Below are 26471 nucleotides of genomic sequence, written 5' to 3' on the forward strand. Positions count from 1 at the left end.
ACTGCTTGTCATATGCAACTAAGTGAAAAACAGACTACAAAGCAGAGTATGTGAAGAATCCTGCTTTTGGAAACAAATATGTATCCATACATACACACATCATATATATAGGTAGATAGAAAAATAAGTGAGAAGGTTGGCAGATAAATATATTTTTATGCAGTGAGAAAGATAAGATAAAAAAGATAGACTCCAAAATGTTAATAACATCCATTCGGAGCTAGGATTATGCATTTTTTCTCCTTATATTTCTCAAAATTTTATTTTCATAAATATGCATGGTTTTTATAATGAAAATACAATGATTATTTTTAATTTTTAAAAAAGACAAAACTGGACAGCATTACAAGGACAGCACTACAAAGTTACATTTATTAGTTAATAAAGGATAGAGTATCATCCAGAACAACTATTTTCAGAATATGATTAGCCTTTTCATCCTATAAAAAACAGTGACATAAGTTCATATGATGTAGTTAAGTGGGATCAGTGCTGAGGTGTGGGTAGAAATTGAGTCTAGAACGCAGAGTACTTTGGGTTCTAGGATCTGCAGGGCTAACACGAGGAAAAGGACGTACTTTTTGGAAAGGTTAAACACATTCTTTAGGGTCTGCCCACTGATAACCTGGCTCTGAGTTCATCCAAGTGGAGACCACACCAGGGAGGGGCCTTTACCTGAGTGGCTTGTGCCAGGGAGTCCTGAGTGACTTTGGTTAGTTTCCGTAGGTATCGGCCATAAAGCACAGCAATGATGGATACTGGAGGCACCACACTCAAAACAAAAGTGGCCAGTTTAGGGGAGACAAAAAACTGTCAAAAAACCCAAAACATACGTGTTACACAGAGTAGCAAGATACTCTCACTGTCCACTGTAAACATGTGTATGTTTAAATTAACAGGTAGGCCTAAAGGTGCTGTTTGGTAGAACTTTTCAGACATTCTCGGTCTTCACAAAGCCCCACGAATATTCAGCCGCCATGTGGGAGTAACATGACAGACAGCCTCTGAGGCTGTGAAGGCCCTTTGCCCTGCAATGCTGTACCACCACCGGCGCAACGCTGGGCCAGTGCTATGCAAATCAGACCACACTACTCAACAGAGCAGTGGGGACGGAGGAAGGAGACCCCTTCTGCTCCACGCTGGCCAGACCACACCAGGAGGTCTGTATTCAAGTCTGCATCAGGGCTTCTGAACAACCAGAGCAACGTCTCCCTGAGATGACTCAGATGGCAGCAAGACCAAAAATCCCCACGTCACGTGACAAAGTTGAAGGAGGACTTGCAGAGGTGTGACAACCAAGTTAGAGCTGTTTCCACAGCTCACAGGACTGGAATCTCAGGCAAATGGATCTGGACTCAACAAAAGGAGTCTCCTAACAACTGGAGTTGCCCAAAGAGTAAGGAACACAATAGGGTTTTCCTATAGCCAAGCCTGCAATTAGGTGGTTATATTTTAAATGGTATTAGCATCATTATTCATTATAAAATAGTATCATCAGTGGAAGACTCTCTTAAAATGCTGGGGAAAGCTGCAGACTGAAATGTAAAGTGAAGGATGGATCAAGCAATCATTCACTTGTTTACTCATTCAACAACTGAGCACCTAAGGTCTACAGGCAGCAGACACTGTCCTAGGCACCTGGAGGTAACTGACTCATGGGGAGTCCCGTCTAAGGCAAGAGGGAGGTGGGAGTCAGGGAGAAAACAGGGGAGACAGAGAGAGAGAGAGCCTGGAGTGCCCTGTGGTCTTGAGGCTCTGAGGCAGCAATGAGCTCAGTACCTTGACCTCTGGGGACGGGCCACCCTGGACAGACAAGCAGGCACTGGGGTGTCAGTGGCCTTCAGGACACAGGTGGAGCAGTGAGGCAATCGAGTAGGTCTGAACACAACACAGCCCAGGCAAGCTGTCTGCACGGCAGGGCAGGAACACCCCTTGCTGTCCCTGAGCCTGGGGATGGTATCAGGACCCTCCCTCCCTGTGCTCCAGTTCCATGCTTAGAGATAACCTTCTGAAGGATGAGGCAGGTGCTGTCACGGAAAGGAGTGCTGCAGAATCAGGAACACACCTCTCAATGGTGGGAGGAAGACCCCACATGTAAACTACTAAACTGACAGTATGGTACAGACATCATTGGGTTCTTGGAAGCAGGCTTACCATAGTCAGGTCCAGGGACCCGTGAGAAAGAATGGATATGTCAGTCCCTCCAGAGCTAAAGGCCAGATCCCAGGGCATGCATCCTCACGAGGCCCTGCTATAAGCTGAGCATCTGCTGCTGCTGCTGCTGCTAAGTCGCTTCAGTCGTGTCCGACTCTGTGCGACCCCATAGATGGCAGCCCACCAGGCTCCCCCGTCCCTGGGATTCTCCAGGCAAGAACACTGGAGTGGGTTGCCATTTCCTTCTCCAATGCATGAAAGTGAAAAGTGAAAGTGAAGTCGCTCAGTCGTGTCCGACTCCTAGCAACCCCATGGACTGCAGCCTACCAGGCTCCTCCATCCATGAGATTTGCCAGCCAAGAGTACTCGAGTGGGCTGCCGTTGCCTTCTCCAGCTGAGCATCTGTGTCCCCCCAGAACTCACAGGCCTTACACCCCCACGGGGCTGGATGTGGATGGAGCCTCTAAGGAAGGAATTAAGGTAAAATGCGGTTATAAGGGTGAGGGCCCTGATCCTATCTTTTTAAGAGAGTAGCGAGCTCTCTCCACACAAGCACAGGCGAAAGGCCACGTGAACAGAGCTCGCAGTGAGAGGGTGGCTGCACGCAAGCCAAGGGAAGAGGCCTCAGGACGAACCTACTTTGTCAGCACCTCGACCTTGGACTCCCAGAGTCCAGAGCTGTGGGAAATACACTTCTGCTGTTTGAGTCCCCACTCGTGGTACTGTTATGCAGCTCAAGGTACTGAGACAGGCCCCCTCTGACGCCCTGTCCTTCAACTGCTACTCTTCCTGAGCCCCAGACTATTAATATCTGGAAACGGTGCTTTATTTAGTACAGGAGGGCCTTCTCCCAGAGCTTTGCTTCTCTCTTGGCTGAGTGTACACAAGATTTCAAAGCTGTCTTCCATTCTGTATGGTAGACCTTACAGGCTCACTCTGGCAACACAGCCTTCTGCTCCAGACTGAATGCTCTCTGGGACACTGGTCAGAAACTTCAGCTTTTCCACCTATGAGGAAAAATCAGCCACAGTCTTCATTCTAGGGTCTAGAACTGCACCAAGATGACAGCATTGATGGCTACTGGTCACCTGAGAGGTGGTCATTGTGCTAGGGAAACTACACTTTAGATTTTAGCTTTAACTAAAATTAAATTTTAAAACCTGATATTCCATTTCTATTCAGTTACTAATAAAGTTTTAAGTATGTCTGGAGATTTTGGTGCGTGCTTTTCAACCACAAATTTTACAAAATCTAAATACTGATTATTTCCAGTGAAAGCGTCCAGACTTAGATGTTCTGTAAGTATAAAATATACAGTATATTTTAGAATCCTAATATGAAAAGTGTCTCTGCTTTTCAATATAGAGACATTTTTCATATTAGGATTCAACAAAGGTCCGTCTAGTCAAGGCTATGGTTTTTCCAGTGGTCATGTATGGATGTGAAAGTTGGACTGTGAAGAAAGCTGAGCACTGAAGAATTGATGCTTTTGAACTGTGGTGTTGGAGAAGACTCTTGAGAGTCCCTTGGGCTGCAAGGAGATCCAACCAGTCCATTCTGAAGGAGATCAGCCCTGGGATTTCTTTGGAAGGAATGATGCTAAAGCTGAAACTCCAGTACTTTGGCCACCTCATGCGAAGAGTTGACTCATTGGAAAAGACTCTGATGCTGGGAGGGATTGGGGGCAGGAGGAGAAGGGGACGACAGAGGATGAGATGGCTGGATGGCATCACTGACTTGATGGACGTGAGTCTGAGTGAACTCCGGGAGTTGGTGATGGACAGGGAGGCCTGGCGTGCTGTGACTCATGGGGTTGCAAAGAGTCAGACATGACTGAGAGACTGAACTGAACTGAATATGAAAAATATTTGATTAATAATTTTTATATTAAATACATGTTGAATTGATAATACTTTGTTTATATTGAGTTAAGTAAAATTATTATCAAAATTAATCTCATTTCACCTTTCTTTCTGTTTTATTAAAAAACTGTTTTGGCTACTCCACACAGCTTGCAGGATTGAACCTAGGCCCTCAGCAGTGAAAGGGTGAAGTCTTAACCACTAGACTGCTATTGAATTTCCTCTTTTTCCTTTTTGAAATGTGACTAGTGGAGAAAGATCAACAACTTCAGATATGCAGATGATACCACTTTAATGGCAGAAAGCGAGGAATTAAAAGACCCTCTTGATGAGGGTGAAAGAAGAGAGTGAAAAAGCAGGCTTAAAACTCTATATTAAAAAAAACCTAAGATCATGGCATCCAGTCCCATCATTTCATGGCCAATAAAAGGGGGAAAGGTGGAAGCAGTGCCATATTTCCTCTTCTTAGGCTCTAAAATCACTGAGGATGGTGACTGCAGCCATGAAATTAGAAGACAATTGCTTCTTGGGAGGAAAGTTATGACAAACCTAGACAGTGTATTAAAAAGCATAGATATCACTTTATATATAAAGGTCCATATAGTCAAGGGTATGTATGGTCTTCCCAGCAGTCATATATGGATGTGAAAGTTGGACCGTAAAGAAGGTAGAACACTGAAGAACTGATGCTTTCGAACTGTGGTGCTGGAGAAGACTCTTGAGAGTCCTGTGGACTGCAAGGAGATCCAACCAGTCAATCCTAAAGGAAATCAACTCTGAGTATTCATTGGAAGGACTGATGCTGAAGCTGATGCTGCAATACTTTGGCCACCTGATGTGAATACTGTGGCCAACTCACTGGAAAAGACCCTGGTGCTGGGAAAGATTGAAGGCAGGAGGGAAGGGGGGTGACAGAGGATGAGATGGTTGGATGGCATCACTGATTCAATGGATATGAACTTGGGCAAACTCCGGGAGATGGTGAGGGACAGGGAGGCCTGGTGTACTGCAGTCCATGTACAAAGAGTCAGACACTGCTTGGCGACTGAACAACAATAACTAGAAAATTTAAGTTGCACACGTGGCCCCACTACGTTTCTCCTGGCCACAGGAGAAGGTGTGTCTTCAGACACCTGGTATGAATGGAGGCAAGCAGATGTGAGGGGCTCCAGTCCGCAGCTAAGGAGAAACAGATGTGATGGGTGGAGAGGGTAAATGATTGCAGAGCTGCCTGTCTGTGCAGAGGGAGCCCATCCTGCTCCTGACAGGAGGAGGACAGGGACAACCCTCAGGTCCTGTAGAGATGACTGACAGTAGTAGTTTCCTGCCTTTGAGGACAGATGGCTGGACAGACTGACAGACTAGTGCTCCTCCTCGGTCCAGCACTCGGCACCCAGGGCTCTTCCTACCTGGGCTCATTCGCACCCTCACACGTTCTTAGAACCCAGGCAACAGGGCTTTTGTAAAAGCCACAGTCTGTTCTCCAGATAAGAAGTGAAGGTTCAGGTGCCAACAACAAGTCAATGGCCCTGGGTCCCCAAGGCCTCGGCACAGTACTGAGCACAGCTCACCGGAGTGCGGCTCACCCTGCCAGGGTGCTCGGACGGGACACAGCAGCTGAGGGACGTACCATCATGCCGATGCCAACAGAGGCCTGCGCTCCAGCTCTGAGGCCATCTGAGAGGTTCTCCGTCACTGAGCGCCCCAGGAGGGCTGCGTCTGCGGACAGACGGTTGATCAGTTCTCCTGTGCGTGTCTTGTCAAAGAAAGCCACCTCCTGCTTCAGCACTGAGGAGAACAGAGAAGCCCTCAACCTATTCACGATGCGCTGACCTGCAAGGCAAAAGAAGCTGCATCAGTGGGGGCTCAGCTGCATACCTGCAGCTGCCCAAGTAATGGCCTGGTGGGAGACCAGACACAGCCACGCGCATGCGCTGCTGGCCAGCGCAGAGCTCCCCATAGTGAGCACGGGCCATGGGGCCAATGACAGAGCACAGTGATCAACAGTGGGGTCTACACTTTTATCACACTAACTTCTCACAGCCTAATTCTGCTTCTCTTTCACAATCCTTTCCTGGGTTGAACTTTCAAATGTCAAGATCTGGTTAATTATCTACAGTTTATCAGCTAAACGGCCAGCCATCGACGTGGAGTCGGGTGTCCCAGGCTCTGTCACCATGGTGGTGTCACTGCCTATCAACTAACAGGCCTCACAGCAACACTGAGCAGCATCACCCAACACCAAGTGCAGGGGCTGCCCCCCAGGGCAGCTCAGCGGGGATGGAGAGAAGGAAGGGACAGAAAGGGTATCCAGGGAACATACAGCGCTACTTAGCAGCATCACCCATTGCCACGTGCAGGGGCTGCCCCGCACGGGCAGCTCAGCGGCTGCGCACCACCACCCAAACTCCTGGAGGCACACAGGCAACTGAGCTCTAATGCTGGGAGAGGAGGGGTGAGCACAGAGTCCCTTGTCTACCACGATCCCCAACCTGGGGGGCGGGGCCAGAGCATAGGGATCCCACGAGACCCGCCCCACCCAGGCCGCCCAGGAGCAGGGTCCTGGCACCTGACGTCTGCATGAGGTAGACACGGACGGCATTGGCTGCGGCACCACACAGGAACACGCCTCCGAGCGCCAGGCAGAGGCGAGTCAGGCTGGAGCTGCAGTCTGCAGAGGGGTTTGTGTAGATGACGTCAATGATCTTCCCCAGGAAGAAGGGGGCGGACATGGTGATGACACTGGACACCGCCAGAAACCCAACTGCAGCTGGAAAACACAAGCAACTCTCCGGTTCATCGGTGCTTTGCCCAAGGAATAGGGCGCTGAGTTCATCAGCTTCTTTCCCGAATAAACTTTTCAGAGCGTGTGACGCTCAGAGGCTGGGAGTCTCCTCCCTTTAGCTCCTGGACCCCTGACTAAAGAGGAGAGCCAGATCTGGTTCTGGGGCCATATCAGGCAGGGTGTCTGTAGAGGGCACTAATCCTACCCAAGTATCCAGACCAGACGACCTGGCTTCACCCTGGTCTGTTCCTCTCTTCTTCCCCAGCAGTAACTGAGAGCTAACCACAAAAATCCACTCTGGTCTCCCTCCTGCCTCTTGATCTAGGGGTTCCACTCAGATGACATTTTTCCTACATTCATGCTATATGTAGTTATTCCTTGGCATCTAACTGTATCTTAGCTTGAAGATCAAACTATGCAGGTAAAGCTCTTGATCATGTCTAATATTTCACAAGACTGTAGGCTATGGAAAGCAGGTATGGGCATCTACTACATATGTGATACCTTCCTTCTTAATATGACTGCTTTGGGAAATAAAGTACCAGAGTATCACCACGATTATAAAAATAGGCAAGAACACAACTGTTCACACTCCTTAAAAAAGACAAAAGCACAGAATCCTTTCAGAAAAGAAAATACTGAGAAAATCCAATTAGGAACAGCATGTGTCACAGATAACTACATTCATAATAAGGAATGCAAATTTAACCACAAAGATGTATCATTTTTCATCTACTGGATGGCAAAGCTCAGAGTCTGACAACACCCTGTTAGTGAAGCTGCAAGGAAGCGGCATTTACACTGTTAGTAGCTATGCAAACTGGTACAGTTGCAGTGGAAGGTGATGACATCCTACTGGTCAAAATGTAACTGCACACTCCCTTTTGTCCACCAATTCTATCTCTAATGTGTAGATACACTCCCATATGTGTATGCAAAAAAAAGGTACACTCAAGGGTGTTCATTAAGGCATTGCTTATACCAACAAAAGATTCAAAATACTCCAAACATTCCTCAGTGAAGAAAAGTTAAGTCAATCATGGAACATGTATTTTATACATATTATGCAGTCATTAAAAACACTGAGGTGACTCTATGGAAAGCAACATGAGGCAATCCACTAAGACACACTGTTATCAAGAAAAGCCAAGGACACAAATGTTTGTGGGGCTTTTTTGCTAGTTAGTTCTTAAGTTCAGGTAGGCACAAAACAACCCTAGAAATTCTTATGTCTGCAATGTACACCTGGTACCTCTCCACTGGCATCCAGTTTAAGAAAGTAAATAGAAGCTTTCACGGAGGATCATGGTTTCAGACCTGCATTGTGACCAAAGACTCTGCCCACCTACTCCTACTTCCTTTGGCCTTATCTCTCACATGTGTTCACCCCAGTAGATCTCTTGAACATCTAATTCTGTTCTGACATCTGCTTGTTGGAGGCCCTAAACTGACACACCCAATGACCTTTCAAAAATAAACACACACATCCACATGTTTACGTTTACAGCTGAGCCATGGTCAAAGAACTTCCCAGGCAGCGCTAGTGGTAAAGAATCCGCCTGCCAATTCAGGAGACATAAGAGACGCAGGTTTCGATCCCTGGATCAGAAAAATCCCCTGGTGGAGGGCATGGCAACCCACTCCAGTATTCTTGCCTGGAGAATCCCATGGGCAGAAGAGCCTAGTGGGCTACGGTCCACAGGGTTGCAAAGAGTCAGATGTGACTGAAGCGACTTAGCATACACGTGTGCACAAAACATCTCCAGGGAAGTAACAAACAAGTAACAGATTCCTTCTGCAGAGTGGACCAGGTGACTGGGGCAGGGTGCATATGTATGCCACTGTGAACCTTCCAAGTTCAGTCCTCCCGGGGCTCCCTCTATATCTCCTGCCCCCCCCCACCCCCACTGCTAGCACCATCACTGATCAGTCAATGGCGAAGACCCTAAGTGGACACAGTGTGGGGGATGGGTGCTCCCAACACCCTGAAAATAGCTTCTCTATGTCTTGCCTAAAGCTAACACTTCGGTGAAAGACTTCACTTTTACAAAACGTTAATACAAAGAGTTAAGAGCAAACTCTGCCAATCGGTAGTTCAGCTGGCATACAGCCCTAGGAGAAATATGAGCTTGTTAAGTCAGGAATACTGCCCATACTCTCTCCCTCCTGGGGGTCTTCTAACACCTCCCCTCAAAGGAGGCCTGCTTTGCAACCCCATCTATAATACAAACCCTGACACACCTTTCATTCTCTTTCCACCATTTCCCAGCCTTTGGGAAGTTTCACTGATCTACTGTATCTTTCCATTAGGAGAAAAGATTTCTATTTTGTTCACTGTTATATCCTGACTGCCTACAGGGATAGGCATATAGTACAAGCTCAATAAATACTGGCTGGATGAATGAACAAACTGAACTTTGGCAAAGGAGGGAAAGAAAAGCATGTAAAAGTTCAACAACAGCCTAAAGAGAAATATAAGATCTGGTAGGTAGCTCAGAAAGTCCATGTGGAAATGACTCCTTTACAGGAGCCAGGAAACCCTCATGCCTGACTACATAATATAAACCTGGCCAAGTGCCATTTTATCTTGCTGTAAGACTCAGGATCTTGTTTCAAAACTCTGTGTTCCTGATAGCTGTGCTCAGAGGACTGAAAGCCCAAGGGTCCCGGGAGCATGTGTAGCTCAGGTTCTGCAGGGCACGGCCACAGAAACCAGTGTCCTGGCAACCCAGGAATTAACCCGGAAGACCTGTTTCATCTGTCATCAGCAGGTAGTCTCTCTAGTCTGTTTCTTCCCTTTGGCAAATACTTCCCTAAGTGTAACGTATATGCAAAGTGCTACCAGGGTTCATCTCTCCCTCCCGCCTCTAGTTTTCAAATTCAGTTATGATTCCAAATAAGAGCCTGCACAGCATGAACACACACTAGTTCTTACATAGTAATGTAATGATTACAAAAAGAAAGGAATTTGGCTGAATTAAAATTTGTTCCAGGGACTTCCTGGTGGTCCAGTGGTTAAGAATCCACCTGCCAATGCAGGTGACATGGTGTTCGGGAAACTAATTCCACATGCAGCAAGGCAATTAAACCCACGGGCCGCAACTGCTGAAGCCTGGAGTCTGTGCTCCACAAGAAGAAGCCACTGTGATGAGCAGTCCTTGCACCACAATTAGACAGTAGCCCCACGTGCGGAAACTAGAGAAAGCCCACTCGCAGGAACAAAGATACAGCAAAGCCAAAATAATCAACCTTAAAAAAAATCGTTTCAGGATCTCCCTTTTAAATAAAAAAAAAATTATTATTGCCATTTGCCTCTTTCTTCTACAAGTTCAGTTTAGTTCAGTCGCTCAGTAGTGTCCGACTCTTTGCAGTCCCATGGACTGCAGCACGTCAGGCCTCCCTGTACATCACCAACTCCTGGAGTTTACTCAAAACCATGTCCATTAAGTCGGTGATATCATCCAACCATCTCACCCTCGGTCGTCCCCTTCTCCTCCCACCTTCAATCTTTCCCAGCATCAGGGTCTTTTCAAATGAGTCAGTTATTTGCATCAGGTGGCCAAAGTATTGGAGTTTCAGCTTCAGCATCAGTCCTTCTAATGAATATTCAGGACTGATTTCCTTTAGGATGGACTTGTTGGATCTTCTACAAGTTAAATGTATACAAAGTAAAAAAAAATTTCTGCTTTGGGTTAGCTGGATTTCTGTTAAGGTTTTACTAAACAACACCATCTCTGACATTCATGAATCATGTATTTGCACCACAGCTATCGTCTCTGATTCTTCCCCAGACCGGATGAGCCAAATAAACCACAATCCTTCTGGATAGTCTCCATCTTTTCCCATGGTTCATTCAGCATTTGCTTACTCCTCTTCCTTGCTTGACTGTTACTGTCTCTTAAGTATTTTCAAGCATTTTTCTGTTACCCTAAGTCTATCCAGTCATGGCATTCAAAGAATGAGAGCAATCTCCTTGAAAAGAAAGAAGGAAAACCTGAAAGGCAGGCTGCTCGGAGAAGGGCTGTGGCCAGTACCCAGGTCCTGGACCGGCAGGTCTGGGGGCGGCAAAGGTTGTACAGCCTGTCTACGCTAGACACAGGACAGCGCTTTTAAGGACTCATCTGCCCACGGAGCTAGGCAGGTGCAGCAAGCCCCATGTCACTCACGGACTAAGGCACTAACTACCCACCACTATCTGAAGCATTTGCTATGCACTGTCTCCTCCAACAATGCTCTCACCATCCTCATTTTCCAGAGAAAAACTCAAGCACTTAGAGGGAGCTTGCACAAGGTCACCCAGTTCATCTACTGCAGAACCATATTCTGAGACAAAAATCTGTCTTCTTCATCTTCCCACAACCAAGCTGAGAAAACAGCAGGGATCTCTGCTGGGGAGGGTGAGGCCAGCCAGGGAGCAGAAAGGCTGCCGCTGCCGGATAATGTTGATGTGGGGACTGTGGTGCAGAGAAAAGGTAGGAGGCTCCAGGCTCTCAGAGAACAGGGCCGCTGCAGCAAGGCAGGCCTAACAGGGCCTCAGGCTGGGTAGCGAGACAGTATTTTATTTTATTTTTATTTTTAAACTTTACAATATTGTGTTAGTTTTGCCAAATGTCGAAATGAATCCGCTGCAGGTATACACGTGTTCCTGAGACAGTATTTTAAATGACTCACTCCGGCTGTAGAGTGAAATGAAAGGACCTGAGGCTGCCCTGCTCCAGGCAAGAGGGGAACTAAGGTGAAGTGGGGAGGAGGGGCAGCGGGGATAGGATGGTGACAATGAATGCAGACATTCTGAAGAGCTAGACTCCACAGGACCTGAGATGTGGGGAGACGTGGGGAGTTCTGAAGTTGGGACTGGCAGGATGAGTGCCCTAGCTGTCATCTAGCTGTCTGACCTCGACTGAGTCATTCAAACTCTCTGCACCTCAATTTATTCATCTAGAAGCTGGCAATAAAAATAACCTTTCCCTCAAGGAAGTGTGAGAAATGACACACAGACATGATGTCTCCAGCCCAGTGTCAGTATCCAGTCAACGATGAAGTGAAGTGAAGTGAAGTGAAGTTGCTCAGTCATGTCCGACTCTTTGCAACCCCATGGACTGTAGCCTACCAGGATCCTCGGTCCATGGAATTTTCCAGGCAAGAATACTGGAGTGGGTTGCCATTTCCTTCTCCAGGGGATCTTCCCGACCCAGGGATCGAACCCAGGTCTTCCGCATTGCAGGCAGACGCTTTACCATCTGAGCCACCAGGGAAGCTAAGTCAATGATAAGTATGCACTATTATCTATCAACATACTAGGCTTCCTAGCTTGCGCTAGTGGTAAAGAATCCACCTGCCACTGGGAGATCCCTGGGTTGGAAGATCCCCTGGCAAAGGAAATGGCAACCCACTGCAATATTCTTGCCTGGAAAATCCCATGGACAGAGGAGCCTGGTAGGCTACAGTCCATAGGGTCGCAAACAGTCAGACACGACTGAGCACACACACACAGTATCTATATTACAGCTGGCACTGCAAGTAGTCAGGACTGACCGGTGCCCCTGCCAACTGTGTCCCACTCTCTGAGAGGAGGGACACAGGAGGAAAGGAGTTTTCAGTGTCCACAGAGAACACAGGAGTAGAGGGCCCGGGCAGGTGAGAGGCTGAAGTGAAGGAGCCTGGCAAGTAGCTAAGCTGGACAAGGCAAGAGGTAGAAAGGGCCGACAGGCAGCAGGAAGTGGGGCGCTGAGGAAGCCTCTGAGGCTGTGGAGTGACCTGGAGACAAAGGTCTGGGCAAGGCCAGAGTGCAAGTGACAGACCTGGCATCTGTGCCGCAGTAACCACAATGGGGCTGCCCATGGCTGGCACTTCTGTCCAGCACACATGCCATGCGAGCTGCCCATAGAACTTAAAATCTTCTAGGTGCCACATTAAAAAGAAACAGGTAATATTAATTTAATAACATATTTTATTTGATCCAATATATCCAAAGTATTAGTCATCAATGAACATTAAAACGTGAAGAAAATTCACATTTTTTCCCCATACTAAGTCCCTTCAATATCTGGTATCTCACTCTTGAATCAATTCCGACTAGCACGTTTCACAGCACAGCTACAGGATGTTCAGGTTTTCTCTGAAATGTGGTTATTTCCGAAGCAAATACACTTGCAGGCTTTCTGGAACAATTTTGTTTCTGAGGTTCAGCCTCACTGCGCCACCAGCACTATCCCTGTGAGAACTGTTCACTCCCGACCTGGGCTGCAGGATGAGCCATCCTAAGCGTGCCTCGCCCTCTCCTTGCTTACCACCTCCAATGGTTTCCTCAGTGTCTTCATACTGGTCACTTAACGGTAATATTCAACTCTGTAATATTCAACTATGAATGTAGCAAAAGCTCCTGGCGGGCATCAGGTTCTAAGAACTGTCCTCATCTCAAACCACACAAGTCCTTATCCATGTTTCAGTGAACAGCTTGGGGGTGGAGGGCTGGACATGCAACTTCCACATTTGACCAGTGACCCACCTGGGATATTGATATTCCCTGATAGCTCAGTTGGTAAAGAATCTGCCTGCAATGCAGGAGACCTGGGTCAGGAAGATCTGCTGGCGAAGGGATAGGCTACCCACTCCAGTATTCTTGGGCTTCCCTTGTGGCTCAGCTGGTAAAGAATCTGCCTGCAATCCAGGAGACCTGGGTTCAATCTCTGGGTTGGGAAGATCCCTTGGAGAAGGGAAAGGCTACCCACTCCAGTATTCTGGCCTAAAGAACTCCATGGACAGTCCATGGGGTCACAAAGAGTCAGACACAACTGAGTGACTTTCACTTTCTTTCTTTCCACCTGGGAATTATGAGCAAGACAATCTCCATGGTGCCCACTGCACCAAGACTCTCCATCATTGTCATCCCACTACCCCTTCAGGCCCTGGGCTCACTCCTAGCTCCCAACTCCATGCACGGTGCTCCCACCCTCCCACTCACTGGACGCCCCAGCAGCCTCTTCTATCTGCCAGACCGGGAGCACAGCTCAGACCAGTTACCTCTTATCCCATCAGCCACAGGGGCTCCTCAGTGAGCTCCTTCATCTTTTAAGACTCCTGTGACCAAGACGATAAGACAAATTATCAGTGAAAAATGACTGCAGAGCAACCTTGTAGGCCACAGCTGTTGGAAGATATCTACAAATTCCAACACAAAGAGAGACACAGGGAGGAAGGGCCAAGGGGCGCATCAAGGACTGTGGTTCCTTCAGAAGAGAGATAGACATGACAGTCTTCAGCAGATACCTACAGGCGTCTCAGACGGCAGACCCTGTTTTTAAAGTTTCTGATACAAATCACTTAAGATCAAAGCTTTCTGGTCACACAGTTAAGGCAGCATGTTCAGCAAACTGCAGAACACAGATGAAAACACTGCTATTCAATCATATAGTTCAATTTCTGAAGAAGAATTTTTGTATTCCTTTCTCTAAAAATTAACAAACATTGGAATTCCTTCTCTTCAATTCAGTTTTTCAGCCTCTTGATTTAAAGTAAACACATACACACATACATACATACACACACACACACACACACGTGCTCGTTATTTCCAGCACTGCAAAGAGATGGGCCAACATCTAAGGCTGCTCCTACAAGGATAAGTTACAAATTAATGGTGATCCCCCTCAACGTTCTCTTAATCTTACAAATGTCAACATTCAGAGTGGCTGCAACATAGTATATAGACAATAGTATATTGTCTTTTGAGGCAACCCTATGTCCTTATAAGGAGCTTTCATCATGTTAAATACAATATGTATATATTTTGTTGTGAAAGTCACTCAGTCGTATCAGACTCTGGGACCCCATGGACTATACAGTCCAAGGAATTCTCCAGGCCAGAATACTGGAGTGGGTAGCCTTTCCCTTCTCCAGGGGATCTTCCCATCCCAGGGATCAAACTGGGGTCTCCTGCATTGCAGGCAGATTATTTGTTTGAAAGGTGGGAAAAAATTAGTGTACCAATCCAAGACTTACTCCCTCAAATTATACATTCACACTTATTCAAGGCAGCAAATCTAACTAGCTCCCCTTCTTAAAATAAAAGGAGGTACAGCTCTTGCTTCCTTAAAGGCTGTCTTCTGAGCAGGCTAACAGACAGGACATGTAGGAACAGGCACAAAGGTACAGGGAGCGTGACCATGCGCAGAGGCAGGGTTGGGCCACCTATCATGGCCAGAATGCGTGGGCGCCACAGAGCCTGAGCCTGATACCTAAAAACTTCCTTGACATCTAAAATTTCAGAAACAAAACTGGATTTCCTACACTTATTTTTAATTACATATGAAGATGATGAACACACCCTGCAGTGCTCAGGGTTTCTAAACTCAGGTTTCCACCTGGGCCTGGTCGGACCATCACTTATTCCTTCTTTGAAGGCACTCTGTGCCCTATTCTGTGCCACACACACGCTAAGGACTAGACACAGAAAGATGAAGCAGACACAGCTCTTTTCCCAAGAAGCTCATAGTCCAATGAGAACTTCTAGTCTTCAAGTTTTTCTTTTAAAAGAGAAACAAGGAAAAAAATTTTCCATCAAAAATACACGCACAACCAAGTGACAACATTATTCTCTTTATACCTCCATAATACCAAGAACCCACTAAGCTGTAAAAGTCAGTGAGAGGTAAAATGTTCCCACTCTGTTGCCCTCCTCTACCACACCAGCCTGCCCTATATCACAGATCACTCTCTAGGACTATCCTTCCTAAAGCAACAGATTTGTAACAAAAAATGTGGGATTCTCACCTGCTTCAAGTCTAAGAACATTACAAGCCCTCTTTCCCAACCCTCATCAAACCTGCAGTTTTATCTCTAGTCATATGATCTTTTCATCAATGCCTCTCCCCTACTAAACTGCAAGCCCCAGCAGGAGCAAGAACCAGGTTTTCTTCTGCTCACCAATGAAACCCAAGGGCCTAGCACACAAGACTCAATATTTATTAAAAGAAATGAAGATTTGGAGAAACCTCAAAACCGTTTCGATCTTACAAGGACTTTGCATTTAAACATTTCTCCATTTATGGCTAAAACTGAGACTATACAAAATCTGAATTTTGTTTCTAAAAATATTCATTTTTACTTTCTAAAATTACTCAGTTAAGACTTAGTTGGGTTGTGATCTGCAGTTTCTCAACCCTTCTAGAGTTTACCGATCACTGACCATAGCCAGTGCTGACTCTTCTGAAGAGCTTAGTAACTTCCTGCCTACCACTCAGTGAGGCAAAAACGGGACAAACCTGACAGGTTTACATTGTTTTGCTTCACGGAGTAAAAATAATGTTGGCTGCTTAAGAAATTAATCTGAAGCAAATAATGTGTATGTGTTTTTTTTTAGTGCAAGGGCATATTACAAAATAAGTTCACTAGAGTCTACGATTAATTTTACAAAGACAGGGTAAAAACAAACAAACAAACAACCCAGGTCACTTGAGAACACTGGCAAAGTCAAAGCGAAAGACTTGACCACTGTAACAAGGAGATGCCGCTCCACTTGTATATGCTACACCTTGTCCGCGCACCTGCGGATCCACACCGCTACAGCAGGCGCGCTCCGTCCGTACCCCCAGGGAGGACGCCCAGGTAAAAGCACCCTGTCCTCTTCACCGATTCCAATGGCCCCGGGCCCCCTGCCGCCCCCTCAGTGCCCCTCTCGCCGGCCCCGGACCTCGCACGGGAAAGGTCGCCGGTGACCGAGAGGAGGGCCCTACCTGCCAGCCTCCGGCGCTCGGGCTGCGCCAGGCTCAGGAGCTTCTGCGCCTCCGAGCGCCTGGCCGCCGCGGGCCGCAGCAGCGGGTCGTGACCGGGAGTCGCCGCGGCCGCAGGCAAGGCCGGCCCGCGCCGCCAAGCCTCTCCCGCGGCCCGCGCGACCAAGGTCGAGCAGCCAGGGAGCGCTGAGCGCGGGAGCCTGGAGGCGACGGGCCCGGCTAGCGCCCAGCACCTAGACAGCCCGGGGTGCCGCGACCAGAGCGCCAGGAGCCGCGCCAGGCCCGCGCCGCCCGCGGGGCCGCCGGGACCCCCGCCCGCCCACCGCCGCGGGGCTCGCGCGGCCCAGCCACCCGCGAGCAGCGCCGGCTCCACGCCCCCAGGCCTCGCAAACGCCGGGTGCGTCGACAGCGTCCTGGTCTCGGGGGAGCGGGCGGCTGCGCCGCGCCTCAGGAGCAGTCGCAGCGGCCAAGCCGGGGGACCGCGCATGGCGCCGCGTCCGACCGTGCGCCTCGGTCCGCCGCCCCCTCCGTTCGCCGCCGCTCGCCCGCCCGGTTAGCCGCCCCCGCGCCCGCCCCATCCCCGCCCGCGCGGCCCCGCCCCGGGGCGCCGAGTCCGGCCCCGACCACCCCGGGGGCCCCCGCCCGTCTCCGGCGCCCGTCGGCAGCGCCCCCAACCGGGCGGCCCAGAGCCAGCGCGCCGCCGGCCCCGCGGTGGAGGAAGCGGAAGAAAGCGCGATGTGCCGCCGCGCTTGCGCACTGTCCCGCAGGGCGCATTTCGCGCCCCTGGACCGCTCGGAAGAAGCTGGGAGCGGCGCGCACCTCTGGTCACGCGGGCGCGTGGGAGAGCGCAGGAGCGGTCACACGTACCCGGCTTCTGACCGCAGAGGGCTACTGGTGTTCGCGGGCTTGGCGGAGGGTGAAACTCGGGTAGCTCTGAGAGGAGAGGGGTCATCTCATAAGGTGGACAGACGTGCACTGAGCAGAGGTGGCCCGGGTGCACCGGCTCCCGGTAAGACCAGGCAGAACGCGGTGTGTAATACCCGAGTGCGGAAAGCCCAGATTAGGGTCAAAACCCACCGGGACGCAGGGACTTCACGCCCTGACATCCGTACTCTAGGGCCTGGTCCTTATCTAAGAATAATGTTTTAGGAAATGTGGGTAGCTTTTTGTTGACCTGTCAGTATTTTAAAGGCTGGGACTCGGATGAGGCCAGTGAAAGTGAAATATTGCCTCAGTTGCAATATTTATGGCTTCCGGGGGGGGGGGGGGGGGAAAGGTTAATAATCAAGATAAATATATTTTAGTTCAAATTTTTAAAAAATCAAAATTAATGCAAAAGTCCATAATGAACAGTGTATCAAAATTTCAAATGAAGGATCTGTCCCCGCACTTGGGCCAGCCCACCTCTCTCTCCCACGTTGATCTCAGCCCTCAGAGTTTTGTTTACAAAATAAAGCAATTAGCAGCTTTGTTTGCAATTTGTTTTCAAAAATTTTTTTTCTTTAGAATACCATTTATCTTGATTATGGAGCTATTTAGAGTTTCCCTAAATTTTGCCCCCAGGAGAGTGCCTCACTTACCTCTACCTGGGGCCCTGGTAGGTCAGGAATGTAGGACTTCTGAGGTGAAGTACCCATAATGGAGAGGTAATGTAGGATTAAATCCCACCCTAAATCCTGTGAAGACAACAGGAATCCTCTAAATTCCATCCTCTAAATTCCAACCTCTTGAACCTAGAGGGGCATGGAGTCCATAGTTCACCACTCCACCCCCACCACCTCTCCCTGGCCTTTACCTTCTAGAATGCAAGGTGTAATATGACTGAAGCTTACGCTGCTGATTTATAAGTAAGCAAGTCCTCCTGAGACTTTGTTAGATGACTTCTGAAAGCAAGGGAGATGTAGTGCCCCATACCCCACATCAAGTCAAATAATGACGTCCCAGTGGGAGAAAAAGTGACAATTTTAATTCAAGTCTAATCTTCCTCTTCTCTTCTTTTTTCTACTTTCCAGAAAACTGTTGATGCTGCTGTCTGGGAAAGGGTTTTTCTTTCTGCCTTCTCCAGAATGAAGTCCAACATTTTCAGCCAGCACTCTCTAGGGTCTGGAGTCAAAAAAGAAAATACCTGAAGTGTAGCTCATGAAGATACCATAACTCTCTGTGTTGCCTGCACTTCTAACAATCAGTCAGATGATAATCTGAAAATTATCCCTGACAAAATTGTCATGCTTGAAAAAAAAACCCACCCACCTATCATGATATATGAGGAAGATTTTTTTTATTTACTAACATAGAATCTAGAGAAAACACCCATGGTTCTTTTAAAAAAACACAGTGGGGGAAAGAAGCAGGGAATAAATATTGGCTAAAGGATCATCTGGACTTATATGATCATCACACCAAAAAAAGGAAAAAAAAGTGTTCAGTTCAGTCCCTCAGTCGTGTCTGACTCTTTGCAACCCCATGGACTGCAGCATGCCATGCCTCCCTGTCCATCACCAACTCCCGGAGTTTACTCACACTCATGTCCATTGAGGCAGTGATGCCATCCAACCATCTCATCCTGTCATCCCCTTCTCCTGCCTTCAATCTTTCCCAGCATCAGGGTCTTTTCCAAGGAGTCAGTTCTTTGCATCAGATGGCCAAAGTATTGGAGTTTCAGCTTCAACATCAGTCCTTCCAATGAACATTCAGGACTGATTTCCTTTAGGACGGACTGGTTGGATCTCCTTGCAGTCCAAGGGACTCTCAAGAGTCTTCTCCAACACCACAGTTCAAAAGCATCAATTCTTTGGTGCTCAACTTTCCTTATAGTCCAACTCTCACATCCATACATGACTACTGGAAAAAATCATAGCCTTGACTAGAGGGACCTTTGTTGGCAAAGTAATGTCTCTGCTTTTTAATATGCTGTCTAAGTTGGTCATAACTTTCCTTCCAAGGAGAAAGTGTCTTTTAATTTCATGGCTGCAGTCACCATCTGCAATGTTTTTGGAGCCCCCCAAAAATAAAGTCTGCCACTGTTCCACTGTTTCCCCATCTATTTGCCATGCAGTGATGGGACTGGATGCCATGATCTTCGTTTTCTGAATGTTGAGCTTTAAGCCAACTTTTTCACTCTACTCTTTCACTTTCATCAAGATGCTCTTTAGTTCTTTACTTTCTGCCATGAGGGTCATGTCATCTGCATATCTGAGGTTATTGATATTTCTCCCAGCAATCTTGATTCCAGCTTGTGCTTCTTCCAGCCCAGCATTTCTCATTATGTACTCTGCATATAAGTTAAATAAGCAGGGTGACAATATACAGCCTTGATGCATTCCTTTCCTGATTTGGAACCAGTCTGTTGTTCCATGTCCAGTTCTAACGGTTGCTTCTTGACCTGCATACAGATTTTTCGGGAGGCAGGTCAGATGATCTGGTATTCCCATCTCTTTAAGAAGTTTCCACAGTTTATTGTGATCCATGCAGGCAAACGCTTTGGCATAGTCAATAAAGCAGAAGTAGATGTTTTTCTCGAACTCTGTTGTTTTTTCAATGATCGAACAGATGTTGGCAATTTGATCTCTGGTTCCTCTGCCTTTTCTAAATCCAGCCTGAACATCTGGAACTTCACAGTTCATGTACTGTTGAAGCCTGACTTGGAGAATTTTGAACATTGCTAGCATGTGAGATGAGTGCAATTGTGCAGTAGTTTGAGCATTCCTTGGCATTCCCCTTCTTTGGGATTGGAATGAAAACTGACCTTTTCCAGTCCTGTGGCCACTGCTGAGTTTTCCAAATTTGCTGGCATATTGAGTGCAGCACTTTCACAGCATCATCTTTTAGGATGTGAAATAGCTCAACTGGAATTCCATTACCTCCACTAGCTTTGTTCATAGTGATGCTTCCTAAGGCCCACTTGACTTCACATTCCAGGATGTCTGACTCTAGGTGAATAATCACACCGTGGTTATCTGGGTCATGAAGATCTTTATTGTACAGTTCTGTGTATTCTTGCCACCTCTTCCTAATATCTTCTTCTGGTTAGGAAGAAATGGTTAGGTCCCTACCATTTCTGTCCTTTATTGTGCCCATCTTTGCATGAAATGTTCCCTCGGTATCTCTTATTTTCTTGAAGAGATCTCTAGTCTTTCCCATTCTGTTGTTTTCCTCTATTTCTTTGCATTGATCGCTGAGAAAGGCTCTCTAATCTCTCCTTGCTTTTCTTTGGAACTCCGCATTCAAATGGGTATATCTTCCCCTTTCTCTTTTGCTTTCACTTCTCTTCTTTTCTCAGCTATTTGTAAGGCCTCCTCAGACAACCATTTTGCCTTTTTCCATTTCTTTTTCTTGGGGATGGTCTTGATCCCTGCCTCCTGTATGATGTCACGAACCTCCATCCATAGTTCTTCAGGCACTCTGTCTATCAGATCTAATCCCTAGAATCTATTTCTCACTTCCATTGTATAATTGTAAGGGATTTGATTTAGGTCATACTTGAATGGTCTAGTGATTTGCCGACTCTAAATACACACACACACACACACACACACACAGACATATCCAATATACTGGTTTGGCCAAAATGTTTGGGTTTTTCAGTAAGATATTACAGGAAACCTGAATAAATGTTTTTGTCAATCCACTATATTGGCAATTTTATATATATATATATAAAATGCATTTCCCATTTTAAAATAAGGATATGCCTTCCCTGGTGGTCTAGTGGTTAAGAGTCTGCCTGCAAATCCTGGGGACGTGGGTTTGATCATTGGTTTTGGAAGAATCCACATGCCTCAGAGCAACCAGTCCCAGGCGCTACAACTACTGAGCCCTTGTGCTGCAACTGCTGAGCCTGTGCACTCTAGAGCCCACGGGCCGCAATAAGAGAAGCCTACAACACAACTAGAGAAAGCCCAACCAGAGCACTAAGACCTAGCGCAGTCAAAGTAAATTAAAAATGACAGTAGCGTTTCATTACCTTTTCAGAAGTTACCATAAAATCCCTTGGCCACTGAAAAAGGCAAGAAATGTTCTAAAATGTGTTCGGGAAAAAAGAAAACAAACCACTTAGATGTGAGTGGATTAATAGTACAAAATTCCTCAGGAAAACAGGGAAAGGCTGCACATTAATTCTGAGAAAACAAGCGAAAGTTCAAATGCTACCCACAGTGAGACAGAGGACTCTTGGTGGAGAGGTAACTGAACCAAGTAGCAAAATCTGGCCTTTGATGAATAGACTCTTAATAGATTAGGTGGCCAACAGGTGTCAGATTCAAAAAGGATGTCCTTTCGTCGAAACTTGAGATCAGTTGAGATTACTTTAGGGATAGCTCTACCTGTGGGTTCTTGTCTTTTTAAAAAGGCGGCAAGGTGGACAGCAGGAGGCACAATAGCCCAGGAAGTGGACAAAAGTCTCCCCCAGCCGACAGTCTGATCTGTAATCTGATTGTAGGGGCGGGGCGGGGGGGGTGGTCATTTCACCTTTCTTAGTTCATTTCTTTTTTTCTTCAGCTTGCAGCTCATCCTGTCAGGGACAGGGTGGCAGGGTGATGACCGGAGGAGGAGCATGCAGTTCAGTGAATCACAAACGAGGAAAGGGGTAGGATCCACCAGGGGCAGAAATGCTTTGTAAGTTCCTCTGAAATCTAAACTTTTGGTAACTCTTCCGCACTGTGTGCTTACAGCCAATGCCCATGTGGCTCAGGTAGGCTGAATGCTATGGATAAAGAAGGGGTCAAAATCTTTGACTTTCATCTTCTCTCACCTTCTACCAAAATAATCTAGTGAAAGGTTGTTATGGATTAAATTGTGTCCCTTCATAAAAGGTATGTTTAAATCCTAAACCCCAGGACATCAGAATGGGACCTTACTTGGAAATGGAGTTATTGCAGATGTAAGATGAGGTCATATTGGATTAGGAGTGGTGTATCCTTTTAAGAAGATGGCCCTGCAAAGACAGAGACCCACAAGGAAGATGCCCTGTGATGACAAAGCAGATATGGCAGTTACACCCCGGCACGCCAGGGAATGCCAGAGATGGCCACCAAGCCACTAGAAGCTGCCAAGAGGCAAGGAGGGACTCTTTCACAAGTATCAGAGGGAGCATAGCTCTTAAAAAGCCTGATTTCAGACTTCTAGCCTCCAGAACCACGAGACAGTAAATCTGTTTTAAACTATCCAGTTGTTGTTGTTGTTGTTTTGTATTAAGGTAGCTCTAGGAACGGAGAAGGCAATGGCAACCCACTCCAGTACTCTTGCCTGGAAAGTCCCATGGATGGAGGAGCCTGGTGGGCTTCCATCTATGGGGTCACACAGAATCGCACACGACTGAAGTGACTTAGCAGCAGCAGCATTATGTATATTAAAAACTTAAATGTATGTGTCCTTTAACCCTGAAATATCTCCCCTATGACCTCAAAAGTGAACTTTCTTTTCTAGAGAAGTTTTAGGTTCACAGCAAAATTGAGTGGCAAGTATAAACGTTTCCCATGTACCACCTTTGTCCACATACATTCCCAACCTCCCCTACCACCACATTCCCACCAGATGGGACATTTGTTACAAAGGATGAATCTGCACTGACACATCATTATAATCCAAAGCCCATAGTTTACATTAGAGTTCATTCTTGGTGTTGTACATCCTGTGAGTTTGACAAATGTATAGTGACATGTACCCACTGTTATAGTATCATGGAGAGTATTTTCATTGCCCTAAAAATCCTCTACTCTTTGCCTATTCATCCCTCTCTCTCTGTAGCTTCCAACAACCACTGATCTTTTTACTGTCTTCATAATTTTGCCTTTCCCAGAATACAATACAGCTGAAATCATGTAGTATGTAGCCTTTCAGATTAGCTTCTTTCACTTATGACATGCATTTAAGTTTCATTCATGTCTTTTCAAGGCTTGATAGTTCATTTATATTTATTATTGACTAACACTCTATTGCCTGTTTGTACCACAGTTTATTTATCCACTCACCTAGTGAAAGATATCTTGGTTGCCTCCCAATTTTGCCAATTATAAATAAAGCTGCTGTAGACATCTGTGGGCAGGTTTTTGTATGCATATAGTTTTCTACTTCTTGGAGTAAACATAAAGGAGAACAATTGTTGGATCATAAGAGTATGTTTAGTTTTGTAAGAAACCATCCAACTGCCTGCCAAAGTGTTTGTACATTCTGCGTTCCCACCAACAATGAATGAGAGTTCCTGTTGCTCCACACCCTCGTCAGCATTTGCTGTTGTCAGTGTTTTGGATTTTAGCCTTTCTAATAGGTGTGTCACTTAGAATAATGATGTGTACAAAAACATTTATTACAGTATTGTTTACAATAGCAAGGCTGTACATTTTGGTCCAGCATCAGGACATTAATTAAATGAATTAAATTGAAGTACATTCAGGCAATGGAAGACCATGTAGAGTCAGCTCTGCATGGACCAGTTTGGACCCATACCCTAAGATATACGATGAAAACAGCAAGGTGCAGAACTGCATGTGTAGTATAGTATATCTCTGTAAAAAATAAAATATAAATACACTGACAGCTACTTATACTCACATTCACAGAATATGTTAGGAAGGATACACAAGAAGCAGTGATTCCTTCTGGGGAGAAGTGAATGGTATATAAGGGTAAGTGTCCTTCTGTAACTTGGATTTTTCACCATTATTCAAAAATCAAAGAAAACAATTAAAGATAATCTATGTAGAGATAAAGGAAGAAGAGAATTTTTAAGATACTAAGGAGTACCTAAAAGAAAAATGTGGAGGAGTTCCTGGTGGTCTACTGGTTAGGATTCAGGGCTTTCATTGCTGTGGCCCAGGTTTAATCCCTGGATGGGAAACAGATTCTGAAAGCTGGGCAGCATGGCAAAATAAAAAAAGAACAAAAGAAAAGAAAATGTGGCAAGTTGTTTCCAAATTTTTAAAGAGTAATTAATTCTCGTATCAAATCATAGAAAAAGATAGGTTTCTTAATTCAATTTATGGAATTCATTAGCCATTATGAATAGCAGCTTTATTCATAACTGCTGTTAAAGATATCCACAAAATCAAAACACAGACAAATGGAAAATTTCTTAACAGCAAATCAAATCCAGTACAATGTTAAAAGACTTAAGAAAATATTATTAGTATTAAACTAACACAATAAAAATAGAACTGCCACTTTGTACAACACACACCTGATTTAAAAAATACTATATCAAACCAGCATGTGTTGGCAATTTTTCTCTGGTTCCTCTGCCTTTTCTAAATCCAGCTTGTACATCTGGAAGTTCTCGGTTCCCGTACTACTGAAGCCTAGGTTAAAGGATTTTGAGCATAATCTTGTTAGCATGTGAAGTGAGTGCAACTGTATGGTAATTTGAACATTCTTTGGCATTGTCTTTCTTTGGGATTGGAATGAAAACTGACCTTTTCCAGTGCTGTGGCCACTGCTGAGTTTCCCAAACTTGCTGGCATGAGTGCAGTACTTTAATAACATCATCTTTTAGGATTTGAAATAACTCAGCTGGAATTCCGTCACCTCTACTAGCTTTGTTCGTAGTAATGCTTCCTAAGGCCCGCTTTAGTTCACACTCCAAGGATGTCTGGCTCTAGGTGAGTGATCACACCATTGTGGTTATCTGGGTCATTAGAGCTTTTTTGTACAGTTCTTCTGTGTATTCTTGCCACCTTTTCTTAATATCTTCTGCTTCTGTTAGGTTCTTGCCATTTTTGTCTTTTATCATGTCTATCTTTCCCTTGGTATCTCCAATTTTCTTAAAGAGATCTCTAGTCTTTCCTATTCTATTGTTTTCCTCTAGTTCTTTGCATTATTCACTTAAGAAGGCTTTCTTATCTCCCCTTGCTGTTCTCTGGAACTCTGCATTCAGTTGGGTATATCATTCCCTTTCTCCTTTGCCTTTTGCTTCTCTTTTTTTCTCAGCTATTTGTAAGGCCTCCTCAGACAACCACTTTGTCTTCTTGCATTTGCTTTTCTTGGGGATGGTTTTGGTCACCACCTCTTGTACAGTGTTACAAACCTCTGTCTATAGCTCTTCAGGCACTCTGTCATTCAATGGATCTAGTCTGTTGAATCTATTGAACATTCAAAAAGCAAAGGTCATGGCATCCTGTCCTATCACTTCATGGCAAATAGATGGAGAAAAAGTGGAAATAGTGTCACATTTCATTTTCTTAGGTTCCAAAATCACTGCAGATGGTGACTGCAGCCATGAAATTAAAAGATGCTTGCTGCTTAGAAGAAAACCTATGACCAACCTAGACAGTTCATTAAAAATCAGAGACATCACTTTGCCAACAAAGGTCTGTATAGTCAAAGCTGTGGTTTTTCCAGTAGTGATGGATGTGCGAATTGGACCATAAAGAAGGTAAAGCACTGAAGAATTGATACTTTCAAACTGTGGTGTTCGAGAAGACTCTTGAGAGTCCCCTGGACTGCAAGGAGATCCAACCAGTCAATCCTAAAGGAAATCAGTCCTGAGTATTCATTGGAAGGACTGATGCTGAAGCTGAAGCTCCAATACTTTGGCCACTTGATGCAAAGAGCCAACTCATTGGAAAAGACCCTGATGCTGGGAAGGATTAAGGGCAAAAGGAGAAGGGGACGACAGAGGATTAGATGGTTAGATGACATCACTGACTCAATGGACATGAGTTTGAGTGAACTCAGGGAGAGAGTAAAGGACAGGGAAGCCTGATGTGCTGCAGTTCACAGGGTCTCAAAGAGTTGGATGTGACTTAGTGACTAAGCAACAACAACAGCATGTCAAATCATCAGCTTCAGTTATGCTTAGTAGTGAAATACTAGAGGTATTTCTTATCTAAAACAGAAGGAAGACGAAGATGCTGGTCATTCCTGCTATTGTTACATGTGTGCTGGAGGTCCCAGCCATCGGAAGAGATAGCGATCAATGAGGTGTCATTATCAGCAAGAAAAAGATAA

At 46.0% G+C, this 26471-nt stretch overlaps 1 protein-coding gene across 1 annotated transcript in view; it reads right to left on the reverse strand.

Annotated features, from left to right (window-relative positions):
* ABCB10 (ATP binding cassette subfamily B member 10) overlaps positions 1-17092 on the reverse strand; it is a 34333-nt gene extending 17241 nt beyond the window's left edge. The window contains exons 1-4 of the mRNA XM_061404789.1: positions 16536-17092; positions 6586-6786; positions 5647-5849; positions 676-810 (exon numbers count right to left, since the gene is read on the reverse strand). Coding sequence (XP_061260773.1) covers positions 676-810; positions 5647-5849; positions 6586-6786; positions 16536-17019 — 1023 coding nt within the window. The 5' untranslated portion in view covers positions 17020-17092. The remainder of the gene's footprint in view (positions 1-675; positions 811-5646; positions 5850-6585; positions 6787-16535) is intronic.
* Between the last annotated feature and the right edge of the window lie 9379 nt (positions 17093-26471).

Source organism: Bos javanicus, chromosome 28 (assembly GCF_032452875.1).
Source record: "Bos javanicus breed banteng chromosome 28, ARS-OSU_banteng_1.0, whole genome shotgun sequence".
NCBI lineage: Eukaryota > Metazoa > Chordata > Mammalia > Artiodactyla > Bovidae > Bos > Bos javanicus.